The sequence below is a fragment of the Bos grunniens genome, chromosome 21 (assembly GCF_055505025.1).
Source record: "Bos grunniens cultivar Pamir isolate PY7600 chromosome 21, Bosgru_T2T1.0, whole genome shotgun sequence".
In the NCBI taxonomy this organism is placed as follows: Eukaryota; Metazoa; Chordata; class Mammalia; order Artiodactyla; family Bovidae; genus Bos; species Bos grunniens.
The window spans coordinates 12342690-12363269 of NC_141185.1; the positions used below are offsets into that span (position 1 = coordinate 12342690).

At 37.5% G+C, this 20580-nt stretch overlaps 1 protein-coding gene across 7 annotated transcripts in view; it reads right to left on the bottom strand.

The window, feature by feature from the left end:
• The window catches only part of UNC79 (unc-79 subunit of NALCN channel complex), a 277121-nt gene that overhangs the window by 123380 nt on the left and 133161 nt on the right, over nucleotides 1-20580 (bottom strand). For all 7 annotated transcript variants that reach the window (XM_086363153.1, XM_086363156.1, XM_086363150.1 and 4 more), the window contains 5 exons: nucleotides 7936-8126; nucleotides 7119-7242; nucleotides 6500-6640; nucleotides 3790-4011; nucleotides 1580-1807 (listed from right to left, as the gene is read on the bottom strand). In XM_086363153.1, the coding sequence (XP_086219279.1) occupies nucleotides 1580-1807; nucleotides 3790-4011; nucleotides 6500-6640; nucleotides 7119-7242; nucleotides 7936-8126 (906 nt within the window). The remainder of the gene's footprint in view (nucleotides 1-1579; nucleotides 1808-3789; nucleotides 4012-6499; nucleotides 6641-7118; nucleotides 7243-7935; nucleotides 8127-20580) is intronic.

The following is a 20580-nucleotide window of genomic DNA, read 5'->3' on the forward strand; positions in this document are numbered from 1 at the left end:
TCTTCCCTGAGTGACCAATTAATCTTCTGACTAGAATCCTGTTCCAGGTATCCAAATCCTCTTATCTCTCTCCTCCACTGGCAGAATTTCTCAAATTCATCAAATTATAGCAGCACCCTAATTAAAATTCTTCAGGATTCCCCCATTATCACTGAGATAAAATCCATACTTCTTAGTCTAGCAGACAGAGCCTTTAATAAATGTGATTATAAAATGGACCCTGCCTTTCTCTCCTTTTCTCTCCTTCTCTCTGCTCTATCAACAATGACCTACACACTTTCCTGAGTAAATCATCATCCTCTTTCCTCTGTATCATTTAAGCAGAGAGCTTCCTAGGTCTCAAAGGCCTTCTTTCCTATCACCTTCATTTCATTAACTCCAGTCTTCCTTCATAGAGGCCTCAGAAGCCGTCTCCTCTGGGAAGACCTTGCCCACCTCTAACATGTCCAACCTGGACTCGTCCCTTTTCTGTTCTCTCATAACTACCTCATTCATCTCTCTCTCATTATGCTCATCACTCTGTCTTATGGTGTTTCATTTACTTAGACATCTTCCTGACTAGACATTAAGTTAGATGATGTTCTCAAACCATCTATTACTGTGACTGTTGTAGGTAATAGATGTAAACTATATTCCCAATGAGTTTATAAGACCATATCGCAGGAATAGTACGTTGTGACAAGTAAGACTAATGAGTTACGTGGGCTGAAAGGTATTTAAAAACTGAAGAAACACTTTACTGCGTGTATACTAGACCTCAAAAGATTTTTTTTTAATGAAGTCACTTTCTACCTAGACAAACACTAGAGGAAGAAAAAGAGAAGATGTGGAACACTGGCTCGAATGATTCGGGTTCATCTACCTATGATGTATGAGGGTGGTGATGTGTGTGTTTAAGATGGTAAATAGCCCAAACAGGGAATAACTAATATATGAAGCGGCTAATTTATGGCATATATTAGCTATTCCCTATTTAAACAATTTTCTTAAAAAGCAGAAAATGAAGTGAAAGCTTTATTGGTTGCTGATAGAGTCAATGAGTTTTACACACTGAGGTTAAATCAGGAATTTTCATGTCTACATCCAATCTACCTACTCAATATTTGATATGTACATTTTGTAGTATTCACTGTTCTCTAAACTTCGTAACAAAACATTGTGATAAAATTGTTTCAAGAATACCAGTAAAATTCATTTTACTATATAGTAGAAACTAATACAACATTGTAAAGCAACTTTAGTCCAATGAAAATTAATTTAAAATATTAAATTGTTTCCAGGATGAAAATTAAGAATACCAGTAATGCATTGTATTTATGAAAACTGTATGAATAAATGTTACAACCATAACTCAAGATTCAAGAATTCTAACTCAAGATTTCTGTTTAAGATAGCCTCACTTCATATCAATTACCAGGAGCCTGAGTTGGTGAAAGGAACAGGGAAACTTTCTTTTAACACAATTGCACATGTTACCCAGCATGGAACATAAGGTAATACTGGAGAAGACTCATTCCACCACCTACGGTAGTCTTGACTACTATTATTCGTGGATCATCTCATTTCTTCAACTGCTTACCACCAGTCGGCTTTCTTCTTTGGGAGCCAGTCTCTCCAGGAGTTCACAAGCAAGCTGATAGCAGAGAATACTAGATTGACATAAATTACACTCAATTGCTTTTTCTTCCTTCTGGCAGGTGTGGGAGCCCCCCCAGGGGGCTTGGAAGACATTGTTTATAATGGAAATAATGTCCTTTGATAAGCTGTGCTCAAAACCCATTGTGATCCCATCATCTTGCAACTCCATCTGAAAGATATCAAAAAAAGGCCAAAAAAAAAAAAAAAAAAGGAGGAGTTTGATCCTTTTGTTCAATATTCTATTGGCACTCTAACTGGGGATAATTTTCACTAATTGCTGACAATATTAAATTATTTAAAGATAATACACCTTGCAGACCATGAATATACATTGCTTTCCATGGACTCTCCTAAAAAGAATATATACACAATACAAAGTAATGGAAATTAAGTTTTAATTCATGTAAGACATTTAAAAGAGGGTTCTTGTTTAAACCCATCACTTTGTGAGATGTTAAACATTAAAAAAATGTTGCTCCTCACCCAATGTCCAGATCTTGGTTTCTAAATACCTTTATCCACTAAAGGAACCAGAACTCCTGGGAGAAATGGCTGATTCCAGGAAAAATGTAAAATGAGCCTGGAACATTTTAACATGCAAGACATTAAGGACGTGTTCACAGAATGATGGGTGTATGTCAAAAGAAGCCAATTTGAAGGGCCTCCCATTGGCCAAATTTGAGTCTCAAAATAAATAATTATAGTCATGGATTTTAGCTCACTGAACAAAATAAGAATTCATGAGTATACTTGGGCAGAGGTAGATTAAACAAATAAATATCAATATATAAATAGGAGAGAGGGAGAACCTGCCTCTTCAGTAGAATTCCAGCTAATCAATTAGAAGAAATGATGGAATTGGAAAATTATCATTTGGTAACCATCATAATAAAAATTGATTCAGAAATAAGTCACCCATGGATGCTAAAACTAGGTGAAAGCCTGATGAGAAATGGGAAATCAGTCTTAAAGTAGCTCTCTCTAAGTTAGTACTAATTACAAAGGGGTAAGTAGTGACTTTGTAGTAGAGAAATCTGGCAGAAATCACTTTAACCAAGTTATTACCACCTGAAATGGGACATTATCATGTCATGTGCCTCCTGATATCAGACGCTGAAAACAACATAAAATCAAATCTGTAGCATGACTGGCAGAAGTGCTGAACCCAAACTGATTCATAAGGAAATGTCAAACTCGTGTTGAGAAATATTCTATAAAATAACTGGACTGTACTCTTCAGAAATGTCAAGAATATGACAGATAAAGGCTGAAGAACTGTCCTGAAATAAAGAAGACTAAAGGGCCAGGACAAATCATTGCAATGAATGATGCTAGATTAAGTCCTCAATCAAAAATCTTTTTTTTCTTTTGCTATAAAGATGATATGATGATTATATCAATTTTAATGAATAATTTCTGTAAGCTTGATAATAGATAATAGTGTTATAACAATATTAATTTCCTGATTTTGACAACTGTATGCGGTTCTGTAAAAGAATGCCATTTTTTAGAAAATACACTCTAAAGGATTTAAGGATAAAGGGATATCCTGTGTGCAACTTACTTTCAAATGGTTCATTAAAAAATTCTATAATTAACACATACATATATAGGCTAAGAGAGAGAGAAGAGAAATAAATATGATCAGTGTTAACATTCAGAGAATTTGGGGGGGAAGTAATTGGGAATTTTTTGTACTATTCTTTCAACTTTTCTGCAAGTCTCAAATTATTTCAAAATAAAAAATTAAGAAGAAATGTTCCATGAACAAAGCCTTTTCTAAACTTCTCTGTTAAAATTAGCTTCAAAAATCAATTTACATTAAAATCAGCCCATCACTATAGAGTTATACCTTGCCCTTCCCCAAAACAGAATTACCCAGTTTGTTCACCAAGTTTTTTCAACAGAATCAATTCTAACAGTGCTAAAACTCATATCCACTCTCATATGTCAACATCATTGCAGATATTCAATGATTGCAAGTATTTTTCAGGCTCTTTAGAAAATCCCCACAGAAGTTTATGAAATGTCCTGAGTAATACTGCATCATTTCAGTAAGTGTGAAGATGCCCAACACAAAGAAAGAATCACTATACAGAGCTTCCCCTCATTCTTCACCTCTGAACTAAAGGAAGTTCATGCTTCAGCTACCTGCTTCAGGAGAAGATCAAACATGAGGATGAAACAATTTAGATTCATATCATCATCTTCACAATCAAAGTCAATAGTCCTTCCTCCTTGGTGTCCAAAATTCTTGAAAGGACTACGAAATGGACTACGCACAGGACTCCGAAATGGACTCTGAAAAGGACTATGAAATGGACTCAGCATATTGTGCTGAACTCGTCGACCAGGATCAGAGGCAACACTCACCTAGAAAAAAGAAAATCAGCACATATAAGTGAGCTCACAGAAGCTCAAATGGCTGTACAAAATACTTGAGGATGCTGTGGAAGGTGTTTCCAGCTGTCACACGGATTTCCTTCCTTAGCCAATGGAATTACTACCTCCAAATCCCATGCATCTTCTCAAAACATAAAAATAAGAAATAAAATCATCCAAACTTTCTATTTGTCAGGTAAATGACACATCATCACCCTGAAGAATGAAGGCAGCCTCTTTGCCATTATATTTTTCATCCCACCAACATGTCCAACTACATTGTCTGCATCTATCTAAAACCATAACCTGAACAATGACAACTTCCAGAGTAAAGCATTGCAAATCAATTTTAGAACCATTAGCACAGAATCTCAGATTGACTGGTAAAAGAAGAATGGTCTCTGACAATAATAATTATTACACTATCATGAGACAACAGTACATCAAGCCTATTGTACTAGTTATTTTTCATTTGCGAACCAACTCTTCCCCCACAAAAGGCCCTCACTGCCCTTTTCTGCCCTGTTCTATGCCCAAGGATGCCAAGAACTGAGCCTCTTCTGGCCCTCTTGCTGGACGGCTTCCAGATGATTCAGTCAATGAGAGGTACCAGCAGAAGACCTGAAGTTGGCAGAGAGAGAGGCAGGAGTATTTCTCTCCCCCGCCTGGCTCCTCTGATGCTACATTTCTGCAGTATCTCCATCCTCTCCAGTTCCTCTAGCCAGCCTTTCCCTATAACTTCAGCTGCCAAAAGGCCCAGGAACACTTGTTCCTTCAGCCATAGGTATATAAAGGCTTCCCAGTGAACTACTGCTGGCCTCTGGGTGTCTCACCAACCCGATTGCCCCCTTAACCTTTCCCATAACTCTATAGGCCAAGAATCCATAAAAGACTCTTTGTTAAACATCTGGGATAAATTCTGTAGCAGGACCCTGACTGACATACCTGTACATCAGTCTCAAGTCATATTTTCTCTCTTTAAAATCTCTCTAATAATCAGAAAGCTCCTTGAACACCATATTTAAAGTAAAAAAAAAGTAAAAAAAAAAAAAAAAAGAGTATCCCATTAAGAATCAGAATACCTGGATCATGATAGTGTTATCTATGGCAAATCGCTTCAGTTCACAGAACCTCAGGTTAAGTAGTTGTAAAATGAGGATAATGAGTTCTTTCCAACTGCCTCACACAGGCCTCACACATCTTCACATGTGATGTCATTACATGTGAATACTCTACACAGTATAAAGTGTTAATCATGTACTGTAATATTAAAGGTAACCAAAGAAAGAAATAAACTATAAATATTGGGCAGCTGGTTTCTATGAGGTACATGAGCAAATAATGATTTTTTTTAAAGCATTTTAAAAGCATGAATCCTATGAGTATGACGGTATTATAAAATATCATTGATTCTTGCCTGGAGAATCCCATGGACAGAGGAGCCTGACAGGCTACAGTCCAATAGGGTCACTAAGAGTGAGATACAACTGAAGCAACTTGGGTAGACACGCACATAAATGTCACATATAGATGTAAATTCTCTGAATGGCTCTTGTGAGCATCATGACTTTCCTTGGTCATTGACTATTAGAGACTAAAACAACTTTTTAGAAATAAAAGTAAATTTAAATTTTTAAAAACTTGTAAAAATTTTTAAAAAGCACTAAATACAATCTATGATCCCATGATTTTGTTATGTTCTCTAATCCTAGATAGCAGGCAGAATGACTGGAGGATTGTGGTATACAGCAGGGAAGATGTTTTGGAGAGGCTAGACAGGACTAGAAGCCCAGAACAGTCCTCACCCACCACCAGATGACAGTCAGCCTCTCCAAAGCTGATCATGGTCTTGTCAGTACAAGAGCAGAAACTTTATCAGGTCCTCCATAGAAAAGTTATCATAAACATCCAACAGCTTCCATATGCTTTAGACCAGACTATCCTGACTTTTCTCATCCTCAGAGGCACAAAGGGATCAGTAAGATGGGCTGTTAGTTAACAGTGACAGTATCACTCACGGTCACCACTAGCTGATCATTTTCTCCCAAAACACAGTAGAAAAAAACACACAAACAACAATATCCAAACTCCTCATTCCCAAAGTAAAGCACTGATCTGCCCAGCACCTGGAAAGAATTCTTCTTCACCAGAAAACCAAAAAAAAAAAAAAAAAGGAGTAGTACCCCACAAGCTACTTTGTTCTGGTTTATCAAGGGGAGAGGTAGCTAACAGAGATGTGTAGGAGAAAAACTCAAAGGAAAATTAAAACTCAATAACTGATTATAGAATATATCAAATATATCTTAGATCGATGTTTTCTGTTATTCAATGTGCTTAAAAGGTTAATAGAGTGGATGGGATAGGATGAAAAGGCATTTCCAGAGCAGTTTATGATGATGCCACTTTAAGGCCCACTATAATTGACAAGAGTTTTCAAAATCTTAACAAGTAAGACAAAGACAATTATGGCAATAATTACCCTTCGAGCTGCAAGGTTCCCTGCCAGTTCACTGACTCTTGATTTTCTTTGATTTGCCAGTTCTTTGACAGAATTAACTCCATCAGAAAACATACTGATTAATAGCTGAAGTGGAACCATGATGTCTAACTCCGATAATACCTGGGGAAAAAAAGGCATATGTCCCCCCAAAACATAAACTTTAAAACTCCAAAAAACTACATTTAACACTTTTTCCTAAAGTGACCTATTGAACATAAGGACATTAGCCTCACATATTCTATCTGCAGTTGTCCTCAATTTTATTCTATCTGCAGTTGTCCTCAATTTTTCATACTAACAAATTCAAAGCTATCATCAAATATTCCGACTCCTCCACCCTCCACATTGGATAAATTGCCATGTTCTTTCTAACAAAACTTCTAACAAAGTATCTCCTGTCCCCTTCTTTCCATGTCATTCTTGTTGCCTTGGTTCATTGCTTTTCTCCTGAACTGGTATAATCTGCAACCAATCTGCAATTAACAAACATACAGATTTACAGATTCTTTGCAGTAACTCCCTGCTGCCCTACCTGAGGAGCTAAAGTTCATAAGCTAAAAGCTATTGCCCAAAATGATCAAAAGTATGATTCACTTACATGAAGCCACAGTAAAGCTTGTTCCTGCACAGAGGAAGGGTATCCTGTGAACCGACAACTAATAAAGCCAAACATCTCTTCCATTGAAAAAGGTAGAGGGCAAAGCTCAATGTCAAACATTTTGCTGGAAAGCAAAGCAACAAAAGTAAATGATCAAAGGGCATATATTGGGGTTTACTGTTGTCTTCCCAACTATATCTTATTTGGGGAACCAAACATTTTAGATTAGTCTGAGTTCTGAACAGTTATTAGCATGTTTCATTTTATTGTAATAGCTTATGTCCTTAGAACAGATATGAATAATCCTTATGGTTGTTGATAACATTAGTGTTCATATTCACACTGCATTTAATAGAAGGAATTGCATTTTCTAAGAAACTAGAGTTGCTTCTCAGCATCTTAAAACATGTCCCTTTGTACTTTTCCAACTTTATCCAAATCATAATTATATTTGAAGATAAACAATGTTTTTATTATATACTTTATTTGTAAACAAGCAATATCTATTTATTATCCCATCAGAACAAAATCCTTTCTGAACAATTACAGATCATCTTGGCACAATTTACAGCAATTATTGTTCAGTCGCTCAGTCATGTCCAAGCCCATGGGGTCGCCGAATCAGACGCAACTGAGCGACTGAATAACAATAAAAACAACAAAAGCTTCTATTTGAACATTCAAATTTCTCAGTAGGCTTGTAAAAATTCTATAAGGTTATATAAAACGCTTAGCACAGTGCCTGGCACACAGTACATGCTTCATAAATGCTAGATATCATTATAATTACAGTGACTTCATTAAACTACTTACCCACCTTAATACTTCCCTGAATTCTTTTAACTGATTATCTGGGACTTCTGTTCTGATGGCTTCCAGCCACTCCGGCATGATGCATTCCCACACGGACTGACTGATCACATTGTAGGGGATCAGGCAGAGGATTCGGTTGAGACCTTCCTTCAGCTGAGTCACTGTGCTACAGGATTTATCCCAGTATCCACCAACCTGATGGGATTTCCACAGCCACAGGGGAAAAGAACAAAATGCACTCGTTACATTTATACCCAAGGAAATACTGAATGAAATGGGTACAGAGAAAGACCACAATCCATTACATCTGAAACCTGTGCCAAGTATATTGAGTGAGGTTTGTGAAAAAACTACAAACCACCAGGATCCCTTAGTTTCCTAAAAGAAAACAGTTGCAAATAGATCCAAACACTGACCAGAGACTGAACTTGAACTATTTTACTGCAGATTTTCCAAATCGTATGTGCATTAAAATTCCAAAAATTTATTCCTAGAACAATGAAGCTTTATTTCTAAGGTGTGACAAATCCCCTGCAAATATGTGCAGTTATACCTGCATTTCAAAGGAACATAGATTTCTACTACTGTACACTTTGTACTGGAGACTTTTCTTCATGGAAAATGAAGTGGCAGAGAGTACTCTTTTTTTCCTACACTGCATATTCTGTCACAATTTTTTTCCTAAGAATGTTCTAAAGCTGGTTGAATCCATGAATTTTTAAAAAATGGTATTTTTTTTAACTAATTAAGATAGGATATTAATTTTCTAAGGCATAAAATCTTAAAATCACAACTTGAGGTTCTGTTTGTAATTCTGATTTTAGATAAATATATATTACTATTACATGTATCAAAGTAACAAAGGGTTGACTGGTCCTAGATCTTTACCATGTAACACAAATTTGGGGGGAAACTTCATTATTTTTCCCTTGCAGTTTTACTGAGTTATGATTGACATACAGCAGTGTATAAGTTTAAAGTCTGTAACATACTGATTTGACTTACATACATCATGAAACAATTACTACAGTAGATATAGTGAACTTCCGTCCCTGGAGGAAGGCATGGCAACCCACTTCAGTATTCTTGGCTGGAGAATCCCCATGAACAGAGGAGCCTGGCAGGCTACAGTCCATGGGGTCACAAAGAATTGGACATGACTGAGTGATTAAGTACATCATCCCATGTAGATACAAAATAAAAGAAATAGAAAGGTATTTTTCCCTTGTGATGAGAACTCTTAAAATGTACTCTCTTAACTTTGACATAAACAGCAATGTTAATTATATTTATCATGCTTTTACATTATATCCTGGTATTATAACTGAAATTTTGTACCTTTTGACTGCCTTTATCTAATTCCCCTTTCCACCACCCCCACCTCTGGTAACCATAAATATGATCTCTTTTTCCATGAGTTGGTTTGTTCCTTTTTGAAGGATGATTGACCAATAGCACCATGTTAGTTCCTGTTATACAACTTCAGTTCAGTTCAGTCGCTCAGTCATGTCCGACTCTTTGCGATCCCTTGAATTGCAGCATGCAAGGCCTCCCTGTCCATCACCAACTCCCAGAGCCCACCCAAACTCATGTCCATTGAGTCAGTGATGCCATCCAACCATCTCATCCTCCGTCGTCCCCTTCCCCTCCTGCCCTCCATCTTTCCATAGTGATTTGATATTTCTATACATTTCAAAATGATCACCACAATAAATCTAGTTATCATGTCACCATATAAAGATATTACTTAGTTACTGACTCTATTCCCCCTACACTGTACATTTCATATCTGTGATTCATTTATTTTGCAACTGGAAGTTTATGCCTCTTAAACTTCTCACCTATTTCTCTCTTCTCCCAAACCTCCTCCCCTCTGGGAAACACCGTTTCTTCTTTGTATCTACAACTCTGTCTCTGTTTTGTTATGTTTATTCATTTGTTTTTTTAGGCTCCACATATAAGTGAAATCATTCAGTATTTGTCTTTCTTTGACTTATTTCAGTTAGCATAATGCTCTGTAGGCTTATCCATGTTGTCATGAAGGCAACATTCTTTTTCATTCTTTTTTATGGTTGAGCAATATTCCATCACATATGTACCACATTTTTATACATTCATCTATCCATGGACACTTAGGTTGCTTCCAGGTCTTGTATATTGTAAATAATGCTGCAGTTAATATAGGGGTGCATATATCTATTCTAATTAGTGTTTTTGCTTTCTTTGGGCAAAATGGCCAACAGTGGAGTTGCTGAATCATATGATAGTTCTGTTTTTAAGTTTTTTGAGGAATCTCCATACTGTTTTCCATAGCAGATGCATCACATTCCCATAGACAGGGCACAAAAGTTTCCTTTTCTCCACACCCTCATCAGTGCTTGCTATTCGTCATCTTTTTGGTAACAGCCATTCTGACAGGTATAAGGTGATATCTCATTGTACTTTTGATTTGCACTTCCCTGAGTACATCATGAGAAACGCTGGGCTGGAAGAAACACAAGCTGGAATCAAGATTGCCGGGAGAAATATCAATAACCTCAGATATGCAGATGACACCACCCTTATGGCAGAAAGTGAAGAGGAACTCAAAAGCCTCTTGATGAAAGTGAAAGTGGAGACTGAAAAAGTTGGCTTAAAGCTCAACATTCAGAAAACGAAGATCATGGCATCCGGTCCCATCACTTCATGGGAAATAGATGGGGAAACAGTGGAAACAGTGTCAGACTTTATTTTGGGGGACCCCAAAATCACTGCAGATGAAATTAAAAGACGCTTACTCCTTGGAAGGAAAGTTATGACCAACCTAGATAGCATATTCAAAAGCAGAGACATTACTTTGCCAACAAAGGTCCATCTAGTCAAGGCTATGGTTTTTCCTGTGGTCATGTATGGATGTGAGAGTTGGACTGTGAAGAAGGCTGAGCGCTGAAGAATTGATGCTTTTGAACTGTGGTGTTGGAGAAGACTCTTGAGAGTCCCTTGGACTGCAAGGAGATCCAGCCAGTCCATTCTGAAGTAGATCAGCCCTGGGATTTCTTTGGAAGGAAAGATGCTAAAGCTGAAACTCCAGTACTTTGGCCACCTCATGTGAAGAGTTGACTCATTGGAAAAGACTCTGATGCTGGGAGGGATTGGGGGCAGGAGGAGAAGGGGACGACAGAGGATGAGATGCCTGGATGGCATCACTGACTCGATGGATGTGAGTCTGAGTGAACTCCGGGAGTTGGTGATGAACAGGGAGGCCTGGCACGCTGCGATTCATGGGGTCTCAAAGAGTCGGACATGACTGAGCGACTGAACTGAACTGAACTGATCATTAGTGATCTTGAGCATCTTTCCATGTGTCTGCTGGCCATTTGTATGTCTTCTTTGAAAAAATGTCTATTCAAGTTCTCTGGTTAATTTTAATTAGATTTTCTTATGTTGAGTTGTATGAGTTCTTTGTATATTTTGGATATTAACCCTCTATCAGATATATCATTTACAAATATCTCCTCCCATTCAGTATGTGGCCTCTTCCTTTTGCAAAAGTTTCCTTTGCTGTGCAAAAGCTTTTTAGCTTGATGTAGCCCCATGTGCTTATTTTTGCTTTTGTTTCCCTTGCTTACAGGGACATATCTAAAAATTAGTACTAAGACTGATATCAAAGAGCATACTACCTATGATTTCTTTTAGACATTTTATGGTTTCAGCTTTTACATTTAAGTCTTTAATCCGTTGTGAATTTATCTTTGTATATAGTATGAGAAAGTAGTCCAATTTGATGCTTTTGCACGTACCTGCCCAGTGTTCCCAATATCATTTATTGAACAGGCTGTCTCTTCCCCACTGTATATTCTTGCCTCCTTGGTCATAGATTTATTGTCCCAAAACTATCTTACTTTAAATGAATTCAATTTTCAGTATTTAATTTTCATATCTAGAATTCCACATCATTAAAACAAATCAATTCCATTTAAATTTCAAATATCTATTTAGCATCATATTGGCCAACATCCTAGATGACCGACTAGATATTTTCAGGAAGTGACTCCATTTCTGAGATTGTTGTTGTTGTTAGGTACCTAGACTCAGAACAGCTAACACTGATAATGCTGAGATTGTTGGATGCATCATTCCTGAGGTCCCTTTGGCTGTTTAATTTATGCTTAAGTCATACAAAGGCCTTTTGATTTTGAATCACATTTTGAAACAGATATACCTATGAAGATCCTAAGTTGTCAGTGATCAGACAATGGATCCTTTGATTTGGAAAAGTTTTTATAATTAAGAAGATTTTAGAGAGCTCTCACCCTAAATAAATGTTCTCTTATCAACTATGGGAGGACCAATCTGACAGAAGCACACACACACAAAAAGTCACAGCTAGCTAAAAGACTCCTTTAACATAATTCAAGAACAGAAATCAGATTTAGAAAGAAAATTAAAACCCACACCCACCATAAATCCCCCTCTACCATGTCCCTCCTACAAATGACCCAGTTGGAGCTTGACATTCAGAGCCTGGTAGGAGATGTTATAAAGGCCTTCCCTCAGAAGTTTAATTGGCTAAAATAGAACAATCTACTCAGGGGAATACAGTCTAAAACCTTTGTCACACAATTTATAAAAACTATTACAAAGGCACACAGCTCTAAATTTGCAAATCTCAGTTCATAGGAGTCTTTTCCAATTAAGCTGAAAATCTTGTCTCTGATATAAAAGAAATTAATTCAAAGTAACGGGGTTGGGTGGGCAGGCCAGCTCCTTAATGTTATTATTGAGGCTGTCATCTAATGCTTTGAAGAATGAAAAATAAATGGCCTTGCCTTATTGAGTATTTAAAAAAAAAACATAACTGTGATTCTAGAAGAATCCCAAAGCTCATCTATCTTTCTTACCAGTCCCAAAGCCTCCCCTATTCATCTCAAGATGCTTACAGATATTATAAAAAGTCAGAACGAGGAAAAGGGACTGTCCTGCCCTTAAGAAGAAACACTTAAATAGTAATTGCCTTAGGCCTCAGCTTCTTCAGACAAGCTCCTTTGAGCCCTCTTCTCAACTGAGGCCTCAACTTGGACCTGTTAAAAATTTCAGATTCTCAACATGAATAATTTTTCCCCCTCCCATAAATCTCCTCCCTCAAAATACATGTAAAATCTCAGTGCTCCCAAAAGAATCTGTTTGTCCCATCCAAAACCTTTTAATAGACAAACATGTCCTTGAAATGTCCTTAGATTGTTATTTTACAAACTTGCATCTTTTCTCTCCCTCTCTGAGACTTAAACCTTCTCCCATTCAGCACTATCTTCTCAAGGATCTGAGAATCATCTCTATAAATGCAAACATTCAAGGACATGAATGTGGCTCTCAGCCCAAGAGACGCCTTGCTTTAACTTGTACTATTGCCTCTTGTCATAAAATAGGAAAAATTTGTTTCTCCTCCTGATATGCATCAATTAACACTCCTCTTGCTGCTGCTGCTGCTTCTGCTGCTGCTGCTGCTGCTAAGTCGCCTCGGTCGTGTCCGACTCTGTGTGACCCCATAGACAGCAGCCCACCAGGCTCCCCCATCCCTGGGATTCTCCAGGCAAGAACACTGGAGTGGGCTGCCATTTCCTTTTCCAGTGCATGAAAGTGAAAAGCAAAAGTGAAGTCGCTCAGTCATGTCCGACTCTTAGCGATCCCATGGACTGCAGCCTACCAGGCTCCTCCATCCATGGGATTTTACAGGCAAGAGTACTGGAGTGGGGTGCCATTGCCTTCTCCATTCAGGAAAACTAACAGCTTATAAAATTAAATATTCCTAAAACCCTATGTTAGCAGGAAGAAGTTATAGAAGACGGACTTTTCCCCCTAATGCCATAGATATGAAATGATGTTGGACAAGTGGGGATTTGTAAGCAGCTTTTTGGCCCTTTCCTGTTTGCTTATTTGTTTTATGAATGAGATCACGCAGCAATTTAACATAATTCCTGGCCTAATGCTTTCCTGAAGATACATCGTGCTTTGCCTAACCTGTTGATTCTTTTCCCAGATTAAAAGAAGTAAGAATGAAGAGTTAAGTAGTTAAAAAATGACTAGCTTTCTACTGCCAGCAGCCCCCAAGGCAGATCCTGCAGGCAGATCACATAAGCAATATACCATCTGAAGAGAAAGTCAGCCAGTCAGCACCCAATGGAGAATGATGCAGAACCCAACCTCCTGCCTTGATCATTCACTGAGATTCTCTCCCCTTTTTCCCTTTAAAAACTGTCATGGCTGGTCCCACCTAACACGTCGGAACAGCCATCATCCAAAGTCTACAAATAACAAGTGCTGGAGTGGGTGTGAAGAAAAGGGAACCCTCCTACACTGCTGGGGGGAATGTAAGATGGTTCAACCACTGTGGAAAACAGTATGGAGGTTTTTCAAAAACCTAAAAATAAAATTACCATATGGTCCAGCAATCCTATTCCTGGACATATACTCAGACAAAACTGTAATTCAAGAAGATATATGCACCCCTATATTCACAACAGCACTACTCACAATAGTCAAAACATGAAAACAACCAAACATTCATCAATAGGTGATAAAGAAGATGCGGTACATATATACAAAGGAATACTGGTGGTGGTGGTTTACTTGCTAAGTCGTGTCCAACTCTGCCAGGCTCCTCTGTCCATGGGATTTCCCAGGCAACAGTACTGGAGTGGGTTGCCATTTCATTCTCCAGGCGATCTTTCAGACCCAGGGATTGAATCAGGGTCTCCTGCATTGCAGGAAGATTCTTTACCGACTGAGTCACCGGGGAAGCCCACAATGGAATACTAATCAGCCATAAAAAGGAAATAAGACCATTTGCAGCAACATGGATGCAACTACAGATTATCATGCTAAGTGAAGTAAATCAGAAAGTGAAAGACAAACGCCATATGACATCACACGTCTGAAATCTCAAATGTGGAAATATGGCACAAATGACCCTACCTACAAATCCGAAATGGACTCACAGATATAGAGAACAGGCTTGTGGTTGCCAGGGAGAGGGAGGTGGGGAAGAGAAGGACAGGGGGTTTGGGAATAGTAGATGTAAAGTACTGTATACAGGGTGGAAAAACCACAAGGTCCTACTCTAAGACACAGGGAACTATATTCAATATCTTATAATAAGCCATAATGGAAAAGAATATGAAAAAAAGAATGTTCACATGTATATAACTGAGTCACTTTGCTGTAGAGCAGAGATTGGCATGACATTATAAATCAACTATACTTCAATTAAAAAATTAAATTTAAAAAACTGTCATGCCTGAGCAGAATCTTCTAATTTGGTATTGGGAAATGAATTTGCTTTCTCCCCAGACTGCTGGCTTTTCTGATTAAAGCAGCTTTTCCTTTCCACCAACACTTGCCTCTCTAGTGTTGGTTTTTAAATGAAAGAAGAATGGAACTGGAGGAATCAACCAGCCTGACTTCAGGCTCTACTACAAAGCTACAATCATCAAGACAGTATGGTACTGGCACAAAGACAGAAATATAGATCAATGGAACAAAATAGAAAGCCCAGAGATAAATCCACACACCTATGGACACCTTTTCTTCGACAAATGAGGCAAGAATATACAATGGAGAAAAGACAATCTCTTTAACAAGTGGTGCTGGGAAAACTGGTCAACCACTTGTAAGAGAATGAAACTAGAACACTTTCTAACACCACACACAAAAATAAACTCAAAATGGATTAAAGATCTAAATGTAAGACCAGAAACTATAAAACTCCTAGAGGAGAACATAGGCAAAACACTCTCCGACATACATCACAGCAGGATCCTCTATGATCCACCTCCCAGAATATTGGAAATAAAAGCAAAAATAAAAAATGGGACCTAATTAAACTTAAAAGCTTCTGCACATCAAAGGAAACTATTAGCAAGGTGAAAAGGCAGCCTTCAGAATGGGAGAAAATAATAGCAAATGAAGCAACTGACAAAGAACTAGTCTCAAAAATATATAAGCAACTCCTGCAGCTCAATTCCAGAAAAATAAATGACCCAATCAAAAAACGGGCCAAAGAACTAAACAGACATTTCTCCAAAGAAGACATACAGATGGCTAACAAACACATGAAAAGATGCTCAACATCACTCATTATCAGAGAAATGCAAATCAAAAACACTATGAGGTACCATTTCACACCAGTCAGAATGGCTGCTATCCAAAAGTCTACAAGCAATAAATGCTGGAGAGGGTGTGGAGAAAAGGGAACCCTCTTACACTGTTGGTGGGAATGCAAAGTAGTACAGCCACTACGGAGAACAGTGTGGAGACTCCTTAAAAAACTGGAAATAGAACTGCCTTATGATCCAGCAATCCCACTGCTGGGCATACACACTGAGGAAACCAGAAGGGAAAGAGACACATGTACTCCAATGTTCATCGCAGCATTGTTTATAATAGCCAGGACATGGAAACAACCTAGATGTCCATCAGCAGATAAATGGATAAGAAAGCTGTGGTACATATACACAATGGAGTATTACTCAGCCATTAAAAAGAATAATTTGAATCAGTTCTAATGAGGTGGATGAAACTGGAACCTGTTATACAGAGTGACGTAAGCCAGAAAGAAAAACACCAATACAGTATACTAACGCATATATACGGAATTTAGAAAGATGGTAACAATAACCCTGTATGCGAGACAGCAAAAGAGACACTGATGTATAGAACAGTCTTTTGGACTCTGTGGGAGAGGGCCAGGGTGGGATGATTTGGGAGAATGGCACTGAAACATGTATAATATCATATGTGAAACGAATCGCGAGACCAGGCTTGATGCGTGATACAGGTTGCTGGTGCACTGAGATGACCCAGAGGGATGGTACAGGGAGGGAGGTGGGAGAGGGGTTCAGGATGGGGAACACGTGTACACCCGTGGTGGATTCATGTTGATGTATGGCAAAACCAATACAATATTGTGAAGTAATTAACCTCCAATTAAAATAAATAAATTTATATTAAAAAAAACAAATGGCGATCTGCCAAATCTGAATTCTGTAACAGTTTGTGTAAATCTTTGATAAATAAGACTATTTTAATACTGTTGGTTTGATAAAAACAGCTGCATCTTCTGAGTTACCAGCACTGAGTATGATATGAACACAGTTTTTATTCTATATGGGTTTACTAGTCAAATAAGGGAATATTATATTTACTAGATGTTTAAATTATAAGATGGATTTCATTTTCATCAAATTAAATTACTATGACAAGCTTTATTTCAACAGTAATTGTGTTTTATGACATATCTTCTTAGAAGTAGTTTCCAAAATCTTTTTCATAACTTGAAATTAAATTTATATTAAGTTACATGAGTGATATTCATTGAATATCCAGATCATTTCTACATAAGTTTAATTTTATCTACTTTTGGCTTCTTATTTTTACAGAGATGCTAAAATTATTTGGATCTGCTAATAAATATGTTCATTTTGCCATGCTGAGAAATTACACTATGAAGAAGCATATCCAGTAGAAGTTATGATAGAAGTTATCAGCACTGAGTATAATAGTATAATCATAAAAATATACTAGTATAAAACAAAAATAGAATAATCATAAACTTTGCTACAAAATGCTGGTATGTGACGAGCAATTCACAATTGTTTACCTCCTGGTCTTTGAAAAACAGAGATCATTAAGTGTTGAAAATTATAATCAATATATAAATGAAACTTCTAGAAATAATAAGGATGAAGAAAAAAACCTCTGTATGCAGAATATTCGAGGAATGTAGGATGTGTTTTTTGTCAAGGAAAGAAAGAGTAATTCTGTCCTAAAGTAGTTGTTTAGAGATTGTATAAAGGTTATCCAGGTGAGAAAGAGGAAAGTGAAGGGCAGAAATATGACTGAAAATAGAAAATTGTATAGGATCTGTTGGAGGCAGGGAGGGGGGAGATGGGCACACATCTTCATCATGTCCTCAATTATTTAGGAGAACCAAGTCTTTTCAATGTTAAAAAAGCTAATTTTTAAAATTATCACATTAGATTCTATATTTATTTTTGAAATTTGAATTGCCATTTTGGTTGAATGGATAACTAAGTATTATTTCATAGCAACGTATCAACCTGATTAATTGAGTATCCAAACCTTTTGATTTTTTGACAGCTTTAGATATTTTGCTTTCCAAAATCAAATCCTAAATAAAATCTTGATCTCAAATTGACTTTGAGGCTTCTGAGGTAGCTTTCAGAAAATCTCAAAGGATTCTTCACTCCTAGTAGAAAGAGATGTTAAACTAATTAGGTCTGTTTGATATGTTGAACTACATGAAAAGCATTGGCAAATAAGAAGAGATGCTTAACCCTCTCTAGTTTATATCTATATAGGTAAGTATTTTTAACATAAATATTTCAGAAATTATATGCAATTTGTAAAAATTATATGCCCTTTGTGTTCATGATTATATTTTTATGCTGCTTTGCCTGATAGTAGACAATAATGGAATAATTTTAACATCATAATTCCAGTTACTCTCATCAGATCTTTAATCACAGCCATTTTACTTTTTTAATTAATTTTTATTAGAGTATAGTTGATTTAAAATGTTGTATTAGTTTCTGCTGTATAGCAAAGTGAATCAATTATACATATGCACTGTGCTAAGTCGTTTCTAACTCTTTGCAACCCTGTTGACCACAGCCTGCCAGACTCCTCTGTCCAAGGGATTCTCCAGGCAAGAATACTGGAGTGGGTTGCCATTTCCTCTTCCAGGGGATCTTCCTGATGCAGGGATCGAACCTGGGTCTCCTGCATTGCCGGCAGATTCTTTACCATCTGAGCCACTAGGGAAGCCCTACTCCAGTATTCTTGTCTGGAGAATCCCATGGACAAAGGAACCTGGGTGGCTACAGTCCTGGCATCACACAGAGTCGAACATGACTGAAGAGACTTAGCATGCATGCATAGTTATTTACACAAGCTTAATAAAAATCTGTTCTCCTTGTAACTGGACATAATAGGAAAAACTGGTTATGCTATCAAGGCTTTGACTAAAATGTCATACTCGAGAAAGATAGGCAAAGAATCAAATATGACCAGACAGCTTTAAAGAACTGTGGTGGACATTATGAAGCCCATGCTTATAAAGCCCTCTTGGAAAAACCAGCCTGCTACTTGACTTTTGATGTCCCCAGTCTATAAGCAAATAAGAAAAGTCACTTCCTGACAGACCCAGAAACCTTAGAGCATTCAAGGGATCTCAAAAAGAAAAATTCACCCAAATCTACAAATACTGCAGATAAATATGAGAAATTCTTGGTTTGGCTTCCCAGCGTGGAAAGGCCTTTAAATGTCCAATCTGAGATTCTAGAAAAAACTTGCAGCAAAACAAACTCTTGAAGGTCCATGTGGTCAAATACCACTTTCGTTGTATGTAAATAATCAGGCCAAATTTAATGAGACTAGACTTACTTTGTGAACAGAATATCTTACTTTTAATTATCTTTGGTCAAAACTGGAAAATTCAGAAATTGTTTCAACAGAAAACTATACTCACACTTGCGGGTTATCAGATCTAGTCCTGTTCACTGAGCTATTTTTCACCTCTTTATAAACTGGATCCTGCTGTCTTGCACACTTTGTGAGTAATTAATGTTCCCAATTGTTTTGCCTACCTTTCTGACTTGGTGTCTCTGAGAACTAAAACCTGCCTGCCCAGATCCTTACTGAGACTCTAGGCAGTCTTGTCCCAAAGCCCAGCAAGCTAAAGCAGGCAACTTGATATAAACTTCAAAAGACTTCTTGCTTCAGCAGTTTAGGCCACTTGGGACGTTCACCAAACACCCACATCTTCCAGGCTCTGCTTCAGAAAATAACCATGAGTGACACTGATGAATTCATCATCATCTGGAGATGCTTCAAGCCCAGCATCTAGAAATCTTCACTGTTTTCCTTAGGCCGTAGAAACTAGGTTTATAGTCTACTCTAACCACTAATCTTTGTTTTCTACTTCCTTATTCCAATTTATGTTATTTTCCTCTTTTGTGTATCTCTTACCTAGCAGTTCCTAACCCAAATCTTCTCTCCAAGTCAGTCAACCTAGATTCCTTTTTGTGCGAAACTTCTAAGGAAGTTACAGATGGGAGAAATGTGGGGAGGCACTCAGACCCCCAGAGTTGGTATAAAGAGTATATTAAATGGAAACATTTGCACTAAAGAAGACGCAGAGAGAAATCTCATCTGAACTTCCTTTATGTGACTAAACTGGAGCCTCCAGAAAATATGGCTTCTATTAAGCCCCTCCAAAAGGAGTTCTTGTGAATTCAGCTGTCTTGGAGAAAGGCTGCCCATTTCCATTAGCATCAAAACACCCAAAAGAACTTTCCCTATCTTCCCCTTCAAGCCTCCTCACAAATGCTCCTCACACTCTAGAAGTTTGGCATATAAACTTTTTATCTCTGGTTATTGAAAAAAGTTTCCCATCAATGAGTACTTCTGTGTGTAAATGTAAATAAACTTTGTCTCTCCTCTTATTAATAACAAGTCAGTTCTGTCAATTAGTCGTGTCTGATTCTTTGTGACCCCATGGACTGCAGCATCCCAGGCTTCCCTATCCATTACCAACTCCCAAAGCTTGCTCAAACTCATGTCCATCAAGTCAATGATGCCATCCAACCATCTT